Genomic DNA, 18,932 nt, shown 5'->3' with positions numbered 1-18,932 from the left:
CATTGCACATGACCTTCCGTTTTCCAGGAAGTAAGAAATTATATACTTTGATTTTAGATTACAACAAAAGTAGAATTTTTGGCATACATCATTAAATAGGTGAACACTATGACCAATTACGTGAACCAAAATGGGACAGAATGCTTTTTTCATTTCTGTGCGACTTTAAGATACTACTTTTTACAATGCATGATTCCACTATTCCATCGCCTTTAGCTCCAACATCTAATACACAGTCAAATGTTTCTCCACAGAGAAGTCATCATGGACCAGCACTGCCAGACGGGAAGGGTTGCTCAGCAGCTCGTTCCCACCCTCACCCTCTCCTTTCTGGCCTGCCTCAGCGTCGTCCTCCCGTTACCCACCACGGAGCCTCCCCTGGTTGACGGTCACCCCTTCGTGGCCATATGGAACGCTCCCACCAGGGCGTGCAAGAGGCTGAACATCCCACTGGACACCTCCACCTTCCATGCGGTGACCACTCCAGAGGACATCCCCAACCAGTTCCTCACCCTTTTCTACATCAATCGCTTGGGCCTCTATCCGTACTATGACCAGCAAACCCACAAGCAGTTCAACGGTGGCATCCCTCAAAAGGGCGACCTAAGAGCCCACCTGATACAGGCCCAACAGGACATTGCTTACTACATCCCCTCAGCCTCCGCCCCCGGTCTGGCTGTTATTGACTGGGAAGAATGGCGCCCCCTGTGGGACAGAAACTGGGGATCCAAGCACATTTACCGCCAACTGTCCATCGATTATGCAGAAGAGCAGGACCCCTCTTTGTCTCCTCCTCATCTCACCCCAGTTGCCAAGAGCGAGTTCCAGGCAGCCGCTCGGCGCTACATGGAGGGCACCGAGACCCTGGGGGAGCGGGTGCGTCCTCGTCAGCTGTGGGGCTTCTACCTGTTCCCCGACTGCTACAACTACGGCTGGGAGGAGCCGGGCTACACCGGGGAGTGCTCAGAGAAGACCAAGAGACAGAACGACGAGCTGTACTGGCTGTGGGAGTCCAGCACGGCCCTCTACCCCTCCATCTATCTGGCCACAGAGCTGGCCAATAGCCCCAGCGCCACCATGTTCGTGCGGAATCGTGTTCAGGAGGCCGTGAGAGTGTCAGCTCTCCGCCAAGGCCGGCCCACTGTGCCCATCTACGTGTACTCACGCCCACTCTACAAGGACCAGAGCTTCCTCAGTCAGGTGACCACACGGAAGGGCTGAATTCACTTCAATGCCAGGGGGAAAATCTCCCAACCTGCCTGTTTGCTTTCATTTACCTGCTCCTGCTATCAGCTGAACAATGTGCATTTTGTCTGTTTGGTGGTCGGCAGGAGGACTTGGTCAGTACCATTGGAGAGACGGCAGCTCTTGGGGCCTCTGGGTCTGTGTTGTGGGGAGCCAGCGCAGACTACAAAGACCAGGTATGTCCCAGGACACACATCATCATGTCTATTTTTGGTTTCCACACACAACAGAACACAATAATAAAGAAGGCGGATCTTGCTTCAGAGATGGTAGATATCTTTAAGATGTACATATAAATTACTGTACAAGGGGGTTGCATTTAGAATGAACACCCACAGGTGTGATGATACAGAGATTATCTTTATGCTTGTCAAATAGCCTTTGATGTATCTTGTATCTATTTGTGGCTCCACAGTTCTTCATACCACTGTAAAGGGTACAGTACACTCCCAAGCAGTGGTGTAGTAGAGGGTACATGGAGGTACATGCAGTATACACACTTTTTTATCCATGGACCTGCAGTATACTCACTTCTTTAAACACCACTAATGTAAAAACTATCATTTATGTTACAGTATACCTACTTCTTTAGTCAGAGTATAGCCACATATTTACTCACCACTACACCCCTGCTCCCAAGTGATAATAGAATGATCTAACTCTTACATGTATCCAGGATATAGTATATTCACCGCAACAGTTCATTAACACTGTACTTTCTAATCTACAATATTAGTATTGATCCCCTGAACTACCCCATCCATCTCCCTCTCTCTCTTCCTCTCCCTCCCTCCCTCTCTTCCTCTCCCTCCCTCCCTCTCTCTCTTCCTCTCACTCCCTCCCTCCCTCTCTCTCTTCCTCCCCCTCCTTCCCTCCTCCCATTGTAGGCCACATGTGAAAGTCTTTCTGCGTACCTGACGACAACCCTGAACCCGTACATCGCTAACGTGACGGCTGCCGCAAAGCTCTGCAGCGACGTCCTCTGCCAGGGCAATGGCCGCTGTGTCAGAAAGAACTACAACTCCAATGACTACCTTCACCTGAACCCCAGCCGTTTCCAAATACGGAAGTATAATGAGAAGTACCTGGCCGTTGGCTTGCCCTCCTCAGAAGACCTCAATGCCTTGGCAGAAAAATTCACTTGTCAGTGCTACACTGGCCAAAGCTGCTATGCCAGATTGTCATACCCCAGCAAGTCTGTGGTCATTCATGTCTAGCCTGTCTGTGCACAACATTCCCACAGCAAATTACTTCTAGGGAAAAGTCATACAGTATATGGTGTAGATCACATCAGATTAAATACCGGTATATGTAATCCTACAATACACCACAATCAGATAAATGCATGTCATCCTAAATACACCAGAATCTGATATAGGCTACAGTATTATTACTCTTTGTCCAGCAGCACTTTAATATTGTATGATTCTGCTGTGTAAATTGCTAAAAACTAAAAACCATTTTCATGAAACCCAGTGGAGGGGTGTGCTGTAGCATGGGCCAACCTAGAACCTGTTACGTTCAGGTTTACGCTAAAAATACCAGACTGGTTTTCATGAAACCCAGTGGAGTGGTGTAGCATGGGGACTAACAACCAATTAAATTCTGGAGTGGATCTGAATCACGGGGTGGGTCCACAAGATGCCCAAACGTGGCCATTCACCTCCATTCTTTTTTTGGACTAGGATTACGCAAAAACTACCAAGACTTTTCATCAAACTCGGTGGGGGGTGTAGCATGGGCCAAGCACCATTTTTAGTAGCAAATTAAATGTCTACTGATTTGAGAGAGAAATATTTGTTTCAAAATAAAACACTTCAGTGTGCCCACTGCCCAGTGTGAATTATTATTCCTATAAGGACATATGTGACTGAACCTGGAGGTTTGGTCCTGATGTCTGCCAAGGTCATTTCTCTGTTTTTTCTTTTTTTACAGATAATGAAAGTGTGAATTGTAAGCTTCCAAATGATGCGCCATGCATTGAAATCTGCAAATATTTGAAGAAGATAAGCTTATGTGAATGTTGGTAGGCTACACCTGAAATCACTATGCAAAGAAAAGGGGCTTCAAAAAGTCAGAGCTGTTCACACTTCTCATAGGACACGGATTTTGACAACAAAATATGACACATTTAGTGATCCTGAAACTGTTTTTAGTTCAGTTACTTCAGTTTTCATAATATGAAAAAAAAGGAAGACGGGGAGAAAAAGGAAATGTATTTTGCCCTCCAGCACAGGAGGGTTAGGGCTGCAGACAGCAGGACCAAACCTCCAGCACAGGAGGGTTAGGGCTGCAGACAGCAGGACCAAACCTCCAGCACAGGAGGGTTAGGGCTGCAGACAGCAGGACCAAACCTCCAGCACAGGAGGGTTAGGGCTGCAGACAGCAGGACCAAACCTCCAGCACAGGAGGGTTAGGGCTGCAGACAGCAGGACCAAACCTCCAGCACAGGAGGGTTAGGGCTGCAGACAGCAGGACCAAACCTCCAGCACAGGAGGGTTAGGGCTGCAGACAGCAGGACCAAACCTCCAGCACAGGAGGGTTAGGGCTGCAGACAGCAGGACCAAACCTCCAGCACAGGAGGGTTAGGGCTGCAGACAGCAGGACCAAACCTCCAGTGGCAGTCACTAATGTTACAAACATTCCTCAGAATATGACAAAGGTGACTTTTTTGTAAGACATGTAACATTTGTGACAATATATATGCATGTACATGTATGAAGAAAAAGTTGTTGCCAGTACATTTCTGAAAGCTTGTAAGCACAGGTGAGTAAATGTCTATTGCGCTGCCCAAAAGGGTAGCGTGTCTATGTTCCCACAGCCCAATGGTCCCACAGCTCTATGGTCCCACAGCCCAATGGTCCCACAGCCCAATGGTCCCACAGCCTTAGTACATCTTAGTAATATGGGACCAATGGGCTGTGGGACCATTGGGCCTAATTTAGAAAAATAAAAAAAGTCTTAGTAATGTGGGACCAATGGGCTGTGGGACCATTGGGTCTAATTTTAAAGAAAGAAAAGTCTTAGTAATGTGGGACCAATGGGCTGTGGGACCATTGGGCTGTGGGAACATAGAGCTGACCCCGCCCAACCATGAGGTGCATTCCTAGCGAGTCCAGACACATACTGTACCAGAATATCTGAAATAGTGGAGTCCACACGCATTGTCATGAGTTATTTGTTTCCTGTGTCCCTTCAGGCATAACGGGAGGCACATGCTGTTGAGCAACTCAAGAGAAATTCATTAAACATGGGACATGAATCACGTCCGTGGGAGATCAGGACAGGTTTCCACAAGTGCTTACCGTGTAACTTTAGCTTCTCTCTGAGCTGAGTTATTGCAGATCTTATTTCAGGACACTCTATTTAAACTCTCAGATGAGATGCAGGGCGAGGTTTATGGCAAAGTGTCAATGGTTTCGAATAGGAAGACAGGGTTTTCAGATCTTGTGGATGCAGTGTGGATGGCAAGGAAAACGTGCGACAATCTCCAGAACAGGTTTGAACCCACTTCAGAGTTTGAATAACCTTTATTGCTGTTTTCTGCTAACTTGTCGGCCGTGTTTAGTCTGGTCTGTCTCCTGTTATTGTTTTAAGTACTTTGTGTTTTGTCTGATCTACAATCAAATGTTCATTGACCCGCTCGCTTGCTCTGTTTGTGTTCAAAGGGGCGATTAAAAGTAACCAGGTCAAGGTCACCTGTTGTAATGCAACTCTCCTGGTCCTGTAGGCGGCACACTATAGTCAGACTCTCTGAACCAGTGAAACTTTCAAAAACATTCAGGGGCGAATTCACTAAAGCGGAATTGCGGCCGTTAATTGCACCATTACATTGCGCGTCAGTTGCTCCAGCTATGTGCTCCGTTTTAAAAACCTATTCACTAAAGACATTGCGCTAATAATATCCCAGCGCAAACACGCCCATTCGGTGTTTGCGGCTGAGTGCAATTTGCTGCTGATATAGGAAATTACTATAAATACTGCGCATACAGCGCATACAACTCGTATGCATATCATTGGACGATGGCAGACAGAAAAAGAAAGATACGATTTTCAGACACCGAACTTGAAGGCCTCACGGACGAGGTTCAAAAACATGTCTCACAGCTTTCCGCAAAAAATATCACGACTGCAGCAAAAAATCATATTTGGGGTTTAATTTCCCAATCAGTCAGTGCCATTGGTGTGTAAACGCGGAAGACTGCAAACGGAGGTGGAATGATTTGAAAAGACGAACAAAGGAAAAATTTTCATTTTATGTTATGCAAGTTGCAGCACGATGATCTGGCATACTTTTGGGGGAGTGTATAACATTGCCCCACCGGTACGATCTAGGCATCTAAACGGCTTTTCAGAATTCCAAATGTGCACTCAATCACACCGCGCGTCCTGATGTGAGCCCGGTTGTACGCCACCTCTCCAACGTTGGAAGGATTACGCATGGGAGTCATCATCCATGGCTGAAGATGATACCTGCCGTCACCTATGATACAAAAGCAAAATATTTTCAAGACCATTCAAATAAAAAAAATATTGTGTAGGCTATGTTTTCATTTATTTATACCTATATCGGCCCCCAGCCGTTCAATGAACAGCTATAGGGAATGCGCAGTTTCGCGTATAGACTATTATACGCACAGTTTCGCGCTATGTAGGCTATTATAAATACGTATTATTCATTGGGGGAGCTTGGACTCGCTGGGGACTGGTGAGAGAGGCATAGTCTACAGAGCCTCCCCAGACGCGACTTCATCCTCCAGTTGGCTGAAGAGCTGCGCGCTCTGGCGTCCAAACAGCCACCGGCGGCGCCCCGCAGTGTCCACAGAAGAATACCCCCCCAAAAAATACCTGCATTGTGAAGACAAGCTGCAGCTAGAACAGAACCAATGCACGAAGTGCACCAAAGCTGTCTGTGGCAGTTGCACTGCCAAGGTGCAGAGGATGTGCGAAGTGTATTTGAGCTGCCGCCTCAACCGCGCGTAAGAGCAGAGCGCATCAACTCATGTATAGCCTACAACTAGTAGCCCATAGCCATTAAAACGGCTTATTGTTTTATTCATATATCAACTAGATAATTAGATAATTATTAATTTTATTAGATAATTATTAAACATCGAAGTTCTATGCTGCATCTGTAGTAATCACAAGACGTATAGGCCTAGCCTACGTAAAAAGCGATGCATTCTCATATTAGCTTAGATAATTATGAATTAGTTAATTATAATGTACCTACGTTCTATGCTACATCTGTACAGTAGGCTACTGTTTTATTTGGAGCCTTGGCCAAAATGCTGTTCTTGTAGCCGTTTCATCAATTTTTTTTCCTTTTGTGAAGTGTAGGCTATACTATTCTTGTTAAAGTGCGAAGATAACATTTTGTTGTGTGATATTATTGCCATATAGTCATTTTGTGAGTAGTATGAAAGGACAACATGAGACAACTTGAGTTGTACAGTACAATCCTAAGACCGTATACCGTAAAAAACGATGCGTTCTTACGGTACGTCCATTGAACGGCTACTGGCCGATAAAGGTATATAGTGAGCCGCGGTGGTTCTAGTGTTAAATCAAAAAGTGACCTTCTTCTAAATATTCTCTCACGAACAACATGCCTGGCATTGCGATGCCTTCGCCTTGTAACAATCACGGCTGGCCATGACACCCCTTGCGCTTAAATACCACCACGTCTCTGAAAACTGAATTAATACTTTAACTGCGTGAAGCAATCGGCGCTGATCTTTGTGAATTGGGCGGATTTTGCAATAATGTTCATTTGCATAGAAAGGAGAACATTCTCCACCCATATTACCTAATTTAAATATCCGCTAATAACACCGGCGCAGAGAAACACTATGACGAAGGCAACGCAGTTAACACCGTATTTCACCCTTTGCGAGGGCTTTGTGAATAGCAAAGGTTATTTTTGTCTTATTTGCACAGGTTTTGCGTCAGGAAAAGCTGCGCAATCATTTAGTGAATTCGCCCCTCAGACTGTCAATGATTATACGTCCTTGAAAGAGGACAACTCTTTTTAGCCCAAGACTGTGTGTCCACCAACGAGCTGTAGCTGAACAGCGCATAGCTTACAGCTGCATAGAGCGCTCTAGAGCCAAGCTTACAGCTGCATAGAGCGCTCTAGAGCCAAGCTTACAGCTGCATAGAGCGCTCTAGAGCCGGGGTTTAGAGCTGAGTAGAGCGCACTAGAGCCAAGCTCACAGCTGCATAGAGCGCACTAGAGCCAAGCTCACAGCTGCATAGAGCGCACTAGAGCCAAGCTCACAGCTGCATAGAGCACACTAGAGCCAAGCTCACAGCTGCATAGAGCGCACTAGAGCCAAGCTCACAGCTGCATAGAGCGCACTAGAGCCAAGCTTACAGCTGCATAGAGCGCACTAGAGCCAAGCTTACAGCTGCATAGAGCGCACTAGAGCCAAGCTTCCAGCTGCATAGAGCACACTAGAGCCAAGCTTACAGCTGCGTAGAGCGCACTAGAGCCGGGGTTTAGAGCTGAGTAGAGCGCACTAGAGCCGGGGTTTAGAGCTGAGTAGAGCGCACTAGAGCCGGGGTTTAGAGCTGAGTAGAGCGCACTAGAGCCGGGGTTTAGAGCTGGCCAGGCTACCTACCGAGGTTTTACACCTACGTTAGCAACAAGTGTCGTGTTTTTGCAGACTGCAGATTAACTAGCCAAGTTAAAGTCGCACTGAAACGGACGTTTGAGAGTGGGCCATATGTTTAGAGGAATTTGATTGGAACATTGACAAGTGGACGGGTTTTAAGAACTTTAGACAGATTCGATAGAAGGATAGCGTTGATTGACGGGTGGATGTCGTTTGTTTGTGGTTGTCGTCATTGCACGTGACCTACCGTTTTTCAGGAAGTAAGAAATTATATACTTTGATATAAGATTACAACAAAAGTAGAATTTAGTAATTTTTTTGCCACACATCGTTGAATAGGTGAACACTATGACCAATTATGTGAACCAAAATGGGACAGAATGCTTTTTTCATTTCAGTGCGACTTTAAGATAGCTAGCTAATGTTAGCTAGTGCTAACGCTCGCTGTCTCTGCGGTTTTGCCAAAAACCGACCGCTGTCGTCATCAGAACATCCTTTTACAGCCTGCGCTCGAGCAAGTCAAACTGTTTTCAACTGCAAACAAGCCTCGAGCTCACGGCCCTATAGCGCTAAAGCGCTTGGAACAGAGCTCTCGTCTCTATAGCGCTCTCGAGCGCATTACCCATGTAAACAACGAGAAAACAGCGCCAGCTCTAAAATACATTTTGCCGGTGGACACGCACCCTAAATCATGCTGGGTGTGCCTTTTTTATTTCAAACGAATATTTATGATAAAGATGACTTTGTAAATGCTTAGCAAATTTGTGTTACACTCTTCTCTGCTTATGCTCCTCTAGGGCATACATATTTGGTCATGGATACAGTGCAGTATATTGAAAATAACAGGTAGAGACAGGCCCCTCCATAATTACAGTAGACCCTATAGCAGATAACCCATAACGATCACAGATTACATCTATGGCAATGTCCCAGGGTGGAGTAATGGAATAATACACTGCAAGATCCACCTCCTGGGGAAGATTGAATAGATGAAGGAATATCTGCTGTGAAGGGAGTATCAGCGCTCATCAGCCCCCTCACTCATCTCTGGAGGGAGTATCAGTGCTCATCAGCCCCCTCACTCATCTCTGGAGGGAGTATCAGCGCTCATCAGCCCCCTCACTCATCTCTGGAGGGAGTATCAGCGCTCATCAGTCCCCTCACTCATCTCTGGAGGGAGTATCAGCGCTCATCAGCCCCCTCACTCATCTCTGGAGGGAGTATCAGCGCTCATCAGCCCCCTCACTCATCTCTGGAGGGAGTATCAGCGCTCATCAGCCCCCTCACTCATCTCTGGAGGGAGTATCAGCGCTCATCAGCCCCCTCACTCATCTCTGAAGAGATGGGCTGTTGGATGATGATAGTGATGTCACAATGCATGCTGTGTTTACATTTGATAATTCATATTAAACAAAAACAAAGAAAACAACTGCTTGAAAAATAGACCAATATTCAACCTCAGCCCTACATAGCAAGCTAGAGTACAGGATGTAAACTCAGCTACAGTTTATTACAAGCATCTAGACTGAATACGGATGATTTTCAAATATTTTTTATCCACAATGTTTGAACTCTGCTTTGCCTCCTTCAAGGACTGGGCCTGGTTCCAAAATGCCTCGTGGACTTCAGTTCATCCACTTCCTCCTCCTAATGGCTGCTCTACTCCACCTCGCCAGGGCCCTTCCTAGAACAGACCCACCTGTGAGTCCCGAGCATCCCTTTCTCTTCATGTGGAACGCCCCTACAGAACTCTGCCAGACCCGGTTTGGCATGGGCCTCGACCTCTCCTACTTCCATCTAGTGAGCAGCACTTTGAAGACTGCCACCAACCAAAGCATCTCCATATTCTACACAGACCGTTTTGGCATCTTCCCCTATGTGGACGAAGACACAGGGGAGATGTACGACGAAGGCCTACCACAACTGATCGACTTTCAGGAACACCGTGAGCTAGCCGAGGACGACATTGAGTACTACATTCCCGTTAACCAACCGGGTCTGGCCATTCTCGACTTTGAGGAGTGGCGACCGCAGTGGAACCGGAACTGGGGGAGCAAGGACATCTACCGACAGATATCGATCGAGACTGTGAAAAAGAAGAACCCGGACTTGTCTGACAGTGAAGCTGAAGACAGAGCCAAGATGGTGTTTGAGCGCGCCGCGCGGAGGTACTTCAGCAAATCCTTGCGTCTTGGGAGGAAACTGAGGCCGAAGCGGCTCTGGGGGTACTACCTGTACCCGGACTGCTACAACTACGACTACAACCAAGACATCACACTTTACTCCGGAAGTTGTCCTGAGATCGAACAGGGAAGGAACGACGAGCTGCTGTGGCTTTGGGAAGAGTCCACCGCTCTCTTCCCGTCCATCTATCTAGAGTTGATCCTCCGAGATTCCTACCAGGCCCGCCTGTATGTCCGCCACCGCGTCCAGGAAGCAATGAGGGTGTCCATGCTACCCAACCAGGCCTACTCCATCCCAATCTACGCCTACATTCGCCCGGTCTACAAGGACAGTGTCAGTGACTACATGTCAGAGGTAGGTTCATATTATTACTACATGTCAGATGTATGTTGATGACAATGTCGAGGTAGTTGATACTAGATAACTACATGTCAGAGGTAGTTGATACTATGACTACATGTTAGAGGTAGGTTGATGCTCATTGCCTCTACCGATTGTCTTTTTTTTTTCTTTTTCTTTTTTTTTTTATTTAACCGGGCAAGTCGTTAACAACAATTTCTTATTTACAATAGCGACCTAGCAAGAGGCAGAAGTGCATCATATTAGTGTTTATCTTAAGTACTGATTCTGAAAACTCATGACAAGACACTAGTAGGCCTGAAAACCTGAGATGTGTTGGCAAACATTTTGGCAACACATTTATGGTGTTTGGCACAAGCTGCCTTGTAACATTAGATAATTGTGTTGTCCAATCTTACCTTGAGCTCTGGTAGCAGGTTGTGAGTAACTGTTGTGTTCAGTATGACCTGGTGAACGTTGTTGAGTAATTGTGTTGTGTTCAGTATGACCTGGTGAACGTTGTTGAGTAACTGTGTTGTGTTCAGTATGACCTGGTTAACGTTGTTGAGTAACTGTGTTGTGTTCAGTATGACCTGGTGAACGTTGTTGAGTAACTGTGTTGTGTTCAGTATGACCTGGTGAACGTTGTTGAGTAACTGTGTTGTGTTCAGTATGACCTGGTGAATGTTGTTGAGTAACTGTGTTGTGTTCAGTATGACCTGGTGAACGTTGTTGAGTAGCTGTGTTGTGTTCAGTATGACCTGGTGAACGTTGTTGAGTAACTGTGTTGTGTTCAGTATGACCTGGTGAACGTTGTTGAGTAACTGTGTTGTGTTCAGTATGACCTGGTGAATGTTGTTGAGTAACTGTGTTGTGTTCAGTATGACCTGGTGAACGTTGTTGAGTAACTGTGTTGTGTTCAGTATGACCTGGTGAACGTTGTTGAGTAACTGTGTTGTGTTCAGTATGACCTGGTGAACACCATTGGAGAGGCGGCGGCCCTCGGAGCGGCTGGCGTCATTTCCTGGGGAGACATGAATGTGACAGAATCAGAGGTACAGTAGGCTACAGTGCACACACACACACAAACAAACAAAAAAGCCTGCATACACTCATGCACGCACGCACACACACACGACAAGGAGCACACGACAGTGACAACAGTATCCTCAGACACATCAGACTCAAAACAAACAATTACATCAAATCAAAATCAAACCGAAGTGCTTGTTACAAATTCTAATAAACAATCACTAGTTTAATAAACAAGTGTAATAAACATTCACTAATCCCACTTTCCGCAGGACTCCTGCTTCGACGCCAGGCGGCACCTGGAGAAGATCATGAACCCCTACATCCTCAACGTGTCCACGGCCAGCCGGCTGTGCAGCGAGGGCTTGTGCCAGGCGAAGGGTCGCTGTGTGAGGAAGCGCTGGGACAGAGACGACTTCCTCCACCTCCACCCACGCCGCTACCAGATCAAGACCTACCGCAGCGGCGAGCTGGCTGTGAAGGGCGAGATGTCCCAGGATGACATCGACTGGTTCTCAGAGAGGTTCGACTGCTTGTGCTACACCAAGGAGCCGTGTCTGGCACCCCTCACGCTCAACACCATCCCCAACGTCTTTGAGGTGGCCAGCCATGCGAGTGTCTCCTGTATCCACAAGCTTCAACTACTGATCTTAGTTGTGTTGTTGATGTGTTTCAGAGTGATATAAAGAACTACTGATCTTAGTTGTGTTGTTGATGTGTTTCAGAGTGATATAAAGAACTACTGATCTTAGTTGTGTTGTTGATGTGTTTCAGAGTGATATAAAGAACTACTGATCTTGGTTGTGTTGTTGATGTGTTTCATAGTGATACAGTATAGTATACATTTTGGACAGACTTATATCTGCGACTTACTTTATGGTCTCCACCGTGCTGTTACTGTCATGTGTTGCTCATGGAGTCATGGGAATCATTCTGTTTTGCAGAATCATGTTACAACAGTGTTATTAAGGAAGGGATTTATGAAATGGGAAATGTGGAGTTTCTCTGTTGAATACGTCATAAAATGTGAATTACTATAATGTAAATGATTAATTCATGCCATTTCTGGAAATTGCCTGTTTTATTGTAAACATGACTGTACACAAATCGTATGTGTCTGGGATTGTTGGATGCGACGTCGGGTCCGAACTTTCATAGTGATTTCCATAACCAGACACCTTCATTTCCACAGAATGAAACCAACATGTCAGTTTGAGGAAATGAGTGCCCTGTATGTCATTTCACTCCAGGGTGTCCATTAATCAGCCTGCTGAGACCAGAGCAGTCATCGGGTGTCTAGTTATTTCATGCAGAGCATACTGTGGTGTAGCCTAGTAGTACTGTAGTAGCTCTATCTAGTAGTACTGTAGTAGCTCTATCTAGTAGTACTGTAGTAGCTCTATCTAGTATTGTAGTAGCTCTATCTAGCACTGTAGTAGCTCTATCTAGTACTGTAGTAGCTCTATCTAGTAGTACTGTAGTAGCTCTATCTAGTACTGTAGTAGCTCTATCTAGTATTGTAGTAGCTCTATCTAGTAGTACTGTAGTAGCTCTATCTAGTACTGTAGTAGCTCTATCTAGCACTGTAGTAGCTCTATCTAGCACTGTAGTAGCTCTATCTAGTACTGTAGTAGCTCTATCTAGTAGTACTGTAGTAGCTCTATCTAGTACTGTAGTAGCTCTATCTAGTAGTACTGTAGTAGCTCTATCTAGTACTGTAGTAGCTCTATCTAGTAGTACTGTAGTAGCTCTATCTAGTAGTACTGTAGTAGCTCTATCTAGTACTGTAGTAGCTCTATCTAGTAGTACTGTAGTAGCTCTATCTAGTACTGTAGTAGCTCTATCTAGTAGTACTGTAGTAGCTCTATCTAGTAGTACTGTAGTAGCTCTATCTAGTACTGTAGTAGCTCTATCTAGCACTGTAGTAGCTCTATCTAGTACTGTAGTAGCTCTATCTAGTAGTACTGTAGTAGCTCTATCTAGTAGTACTGTAGTAGCTCTATCTAGTACTGTAGTAGCTCTATCTAGCACTGTAGTAGCTCTATCTAGTACTGTAGTAGCTCTATCTAGTAGTACTGTAGTAGCTCTATCTAGTAGTACTGTAGTAGCTCTATCTAGTATTGATGTAGCTCTATCTAGTAGTACTGTAGTAGCTCTATCTAGTAGTACTGTAGTAGCTCTATCTAGTAGTACTGTAGTAGCTCTATCTAGTATTGATGTAGCTCTATCTAGTAGTACTGTAGTAGCTCTATCTAGTAGTACTGTAGTAGCTCTATCTAGTATTGATGTAGCTCTATCTAGTAGTACTGTAGTAGCTCTATCTAGTAGTACTGTAGTAGCTCTATCTAGTAGTACTGTAGTAGCTCTATCTAGTAGTACTGTAGTAGCTCTATCTAGCACTGTAGTAGCTCTATCTAGTAGTACTGTAGTAGCTCTATCTAGTAGTACTGTAGTAGCTCTATCTAGTAGTACTGTAGTAGCTCTATCTAGTAGTACTGTAGTAGCTCTATCTAGTAGTACTGTAGTAGCTCTATCTAGCACTGTAGTAGCTCTATCTAGTAGTACTGTAGTAGCTCTATCTAGTAGTACTGTAGTAGCTCTATCTAGTAGTACTGTAGTAGCTCTATCTAGTACTGTAGTAGCTCTATCTAGCACTGTAGTAGCTCTATCTAGTAGTACTGTAGTAGCTCTATCTAGTAGTACTGTAGTAGCTCTATCTAGTACTGTAGTAGCTCTATCTAGTAGTACTGTAGTAGCTCTATCTAGTACTGTAGTAGCTCTATCTAGTAGTACTGTAGTAGCTCTATCTAGTAGTACTGTAGTAGCTCTATCTAGTATTGATGTAGCTCTATCTAGTAGTACTGTAGTAGCTCTATCTAGTAGTACTGTAGTAGCTCTATCTAGTACTGTAGTAGCTCTATCTAGTAGTACTGTAGTAGCTCTATCTAGCTACATTCAAATGCTCTGCCTTACATATGCCTTCCCATGTATTCAGCACAATTCACCACGTGTGCAAACAATCATTAAAAATGTGTCTTTCATCAGTTGCAATTTAAATCAAACTAGGGATGTGGAAGGGCAGAAAACGAGGTGGGTTCTAGCGTGCAGGGCAGTACATAAGCGGCACATACGTTTGAAGGGCAGTACATGCATTTGAACTCTAGGTGGCCTCAGTGCTCTACTCTCCCACTGTTGAGGCGGAGTTTCTTTGTGCTGCACTTTGGAATGCTTGATTTCATCATGAAGCTAGTCTCTGTCAGCAAGTAGCTAGTCTAACAACATGACTGCTGCCTGTACAACTTTACAGCACATTTGCTGACTGAAGACTTTGTGGTAACACTCATCTGGGACAATCCTTATTCTCATGTCCTGGACAGTGAGCACATTCAGTCAGATATCCCTCAGTAGTACAAATACTACCACCGCTGACCCAACCCAGGGAAGCTAGAGATGCTTGAACCCGTGACACAACAGGGTGGTGATGCCACACAGGGGCTGTCTGATTTGAGGAGGGTCACGCTCATCTGAAGGGTGGGGGAGGTTATCTATGCAACCACAGGGTGACGTAAGAGATGCTAGCTCATGAAAGACGTCTATAGCTAGACAGTGTTTCTGCACAAACCAGCATCAATGACTCAAATATGCAGTACACACCACTGAGAACCCTGAAGTCTCACAGTGAAAACACACCACTGAGAACCCTAAAGTCTCACAGTGAAAACACACCACTGAGAACCCTGAAGTCTCACAGTGAAAACACACCACTGAGAACCCTGAAGTCTCACAGTGAAAACACACCACTGAGAACCCTGAAGTCTCACAGTGAAAACACACCACTGAGAACCCTGAAGTCTCACAGTGAAAAATGATTTCAGGAAGATGTGTGGCTGCGTGTTGAGGGTTTCAAAACAAAACAACACAATGCAATGGGTCTTATTTTTTAACCCCCAAAACATTTATTTAAAATTCAACAGACCCCCTCTGTTGTTTTGACAGAATCAACACTTCAGTGTTATCTGTTGACCCCAACACGTTGACTAATATACTATAAACAAACCTGTATCTTTTATTTATTTATTTGTATCTGAATTAAACTTGGTCTCTGAAGTGTTCTCTGTAATTCACCCTCAGCACATCATCAGTTTCCTGGTTTGGACTGAAGAAAAAGCAGTGAGAGGCAGAGGGTAGATAGTGTGTGTGTGTGTGTGTGTGTGTGTGTGTGTGTGTGTGTGTGTGTGTGTGTGTGTGTGTGTGTGTGTGTGTGTGTGTGTGTGTGCTCAGTCAGAGGATCAGATCAGAGAGATGAATGCTGCTCCAGTACTCAAGATCTGCAAGAACCACCCAATACAGCATTAAAATCAGAGAACCCAGCTCCTCACCAGTACTGACCCAGAGAACCCAGCTCCTCACCAGTACTGACCCAGAGAACCCAGCTCCTCACCAGTACTGACCCAGAGAACCCAGCACTACACCAGTACTGACCCAGAGAACCCAGCTCCTCACCAGTACTGACCCAGAGAACCCAGCACTACACCAGTACTGACCCAGAGAACCCAGCTCCTCACCAGTACTGACCCTGACCTAGAGAAACCAGAACTGCTCTCCCTTCTCCACCTCCTGAGGTTCTGAGGGGGAAAACCTTGCTGACCTATTTATGTCACTGGACACAAAACCAAACTTCATCAACAACATGTTAGAGATGTGAAACTATGATATTCTCAGTTAAAAACATTTTTACTTCACATTGGTATTAACCATGAATGTCATTCCACACAGCAGTGTGGAAATGCACTAGGGGGGGAGGGGTGGGGGGGGCAGCTGACCCCAAAACACAGCCTGAACCCCCCCTGTCTGCTCCGCCCATCTGCCAGGGAATCCCTGGGCTTTTAAAACTCTCCCTCACACACACACACACACACACACACACACGGTACGCACGCACACGCACGCACGCACAGAACATGCGTGTACAGGGTGTGCCAGCTGTGTATCAGATCTCTTCTTCCATGTCCCTCCCTGGTGGGTCAGGGCTCCAGCCTCTCTGCTCTCTGGGGATGAAGAGCTGAAGGTAAAGATGATGAATGACCCGACCAGAACCACGCCCAGCATATCCTACAAGTGACCGGACCAGAACCACGCCCAGCATATCCTACAAGTGACCGGACCAGAACCACGCCCAGCATATCCTACAAGTGACCGGACCAGAACCACACCCAGCATATCCTACAAGTGACCGGACCAGAACCACGCCCAGCATATCCTACAAGTGACCGGACCAGAACCACGCCCAGCATATCCTACAAGTGACCCGACCAGAACCACGCCCAGCATATCCTACAAGTGACCCGACCAGACCCACGCCCAGCATATCCTACAAGTGACCCGACCAGAACCACGCCCAGCATATCCTACAAGTGACATTGTTGGCTGTAAGCCAACACACCATGAAGAGGGAATCCTATTTGTCGCTCCCTCCCTTTCTCCGCCAGTTGTTGACCTGCAGTTCTATGTTGCTACCACAAGAGGCAGTGGTCCCAGAACATCAAAACAAAAAGACTCCACAGATTTCCCAGGTCAGCGGTGGCCGAGTGGATAGTGCGCTGCCTATCACCGTGAAGATTGTGAGTTTAATCCTTGGTGTGGACATACATATGCACAATATGTGCACAGACATATTTTGTCACTGGATGTTATAGAAGTTATGTTATTTTGACTACCTGGTTTCACTGGAATGTCTGGTTGAAATGTAGCCCTTCTCAGTCCCGTTGTAGCATGCTGCTCGCTCATGCCAGACAACAGTCCTTTGCTGGTCCATTCACTTTGCCATCAAAATAAATCGGTGTCGGCCTAGTTAGGAGAGGCGCTCATATTTACAAGTGTCAGATAAACATGAAAATTCACTTACCTAAGCAAAAGGGTCTCAAAGCAACGTCACCACCACAGAAGAAGACTACCTCGGAAAAATAAATTCACTTGGACAGAACGCGTCTAAATAAATTATTTAATGGTCAATCAATCAATCAAAGCTGTATTTGTATAGCGCTTTTCATACCCAGAGGCAACACAATGCGCTTGACAGAGAACAAGGGAGGTGGGCATACGACCCACCCCTACATATTCCAGAGGGAAGAAAAAAAAAAACAGTAATCACCCGGGGGCCAGATAAGTGAGCTGTAAAAATTCTTCCCTGACCCCTCTCAACAAGGCGATCGAGCAAGATCCTGGAGTATGTTTGTCTATCGGCTAAGAACATTTATAAAGCAATAAGTAACATTCAATTACATTTACATAAATTACATTTACATTCACATTACAAATAGGGAAGGGGGGTGCGCTGAGACTTCAAATGGTAGCGCTGAGGCTTCAAAACCCAGATTTGTGAGTAGAATAACCAGTGTTGTGAAATACATTTAACAACTGGTCAGCCCAGCTGGTATGGTTATAGGCTCATTCCTATGGGATAGCTTAGTAGTTTGTGATTTAGCAATGGGTTGACTAATCACTAGATCAATATTTTCAGTTGGGGATAGGACTACAACACCACCTGTGCTGTGGCACCAGGAATCTGCTCTGACCACTGTTTTTATTCACCACCATATCATGTTATTATGCATATTAAATGTACTGTATGTCTACCCACAAAAAAGGCTTTATATAAATGTTATTTTTGGCTGGGGAAAAAAAGGTTTGGTGGGAAAAATTTTCATCTACCAGACATTTGGCTGGTGAGCTAAAAAGTTAATTTTGACCCCTGCATGTATGTAATTATGTCTTAAATTTAAAGTGAAGGGATTAAGAGAGGATGTTTTTCTCCAGTAGGTATTAAGCAAATCGTAACCCATAACCTACAATTATGATGGGATCTGCAAGTTAGGAATTTCTTGTAATATGGCTTCTGATCAGTATTTCTGTTCATTAATTGAGCTTTTTTATGTTTAGGTACCATAAAAGCAAGTGAACTATCTGATCGACAAAGGGATGGCGTCAAGAGCAGCAATGCAGTCATCAACTACGTTTCTTCAACAACTATGGAGTTGGAGAAACACGTGGATTTTCATTGTGACAACTGCCGTGGACAAAACAAGAACAACTGTGTGCTGTGGTACTGTGCTTGGCAGACCATGCACAAGCTTCACCTGAAGCTGGACCTACACTTCCTGATTGCAGGCCACACCAAGTTTGCCCCTGACTGGTGCTTTGGCTTGATCAAGCAGTGCTAGAGGAAGACCAGAGTGGACACTTTTACTGACATTGCTGGGGTGGTGAGAGACAGCGCTCCTGTGAAGAAAGTCAACACCCCACAGCTTGTTGGAGTTGAGGATGGCACAACAGTGCTTGTTGAAAGCTACAACTGCCACCAGCATCTGAGTAGCTATTTCAAAAAGCTCCCAAACATTAAGAGTTACCAGCACTTCAGGTAATTATCATTGTCATGTATTAGCTATTCCATTTTATGGACATGGTATGGTTGTATTTTATTTGTGGCCAATATTTTAATGCACTATTTTAATCTCC

At 45.3% G+C, this 18,932-nt stretch overlaps 1 protein-coding gene across 1 annotated transcript; it reads left to right on the top strand.

Moving 5' to 3' along the window:
* Positions 1-264: 264 nt before the first annotated feature.
* spam1 (sperm adhesion molecule 1) lies at positions 265-12,163 on the top strand (the record flags this gene model as incomplete). Its single annotated transcript, XM_084452840.1, has 7 exons — positions 265-1,200; positions 1,332-1,421; positions 2,133-2,440; positions 9,539-10,400; positions 11,351-11,440; positions 11,690-12,028; positions 12,143-12,163. 7 exons carry the CDS (start codon positions 265-267, stop codon positions 12,161-12,163), a joined length of 2,646 nt encoding a protein of 881 aa, XP_084308966.1.
* Between the last annotated feature and the right edge of the window lie 6,769 nt (positions 12,164-18,932).

The sequence above is a fragment of the Borostomias antarcticus genome (assembly GCF_949987555.1).
Source record: "Borostomias antarcticus genome assembly, chromosome: 18".
In the NCBI taxonomy this organism is placed as follows: Eukaryota; Metazoa; Chordata; class Actinopteri; order Stomiiformes; family Stomiidae; genus Borostomias; species Borostomias antarcticus.
Note: the sequence above shows the minus strand (reverse complement) of the source record. Positions and strands in the feature narration are given on the sequence as shown.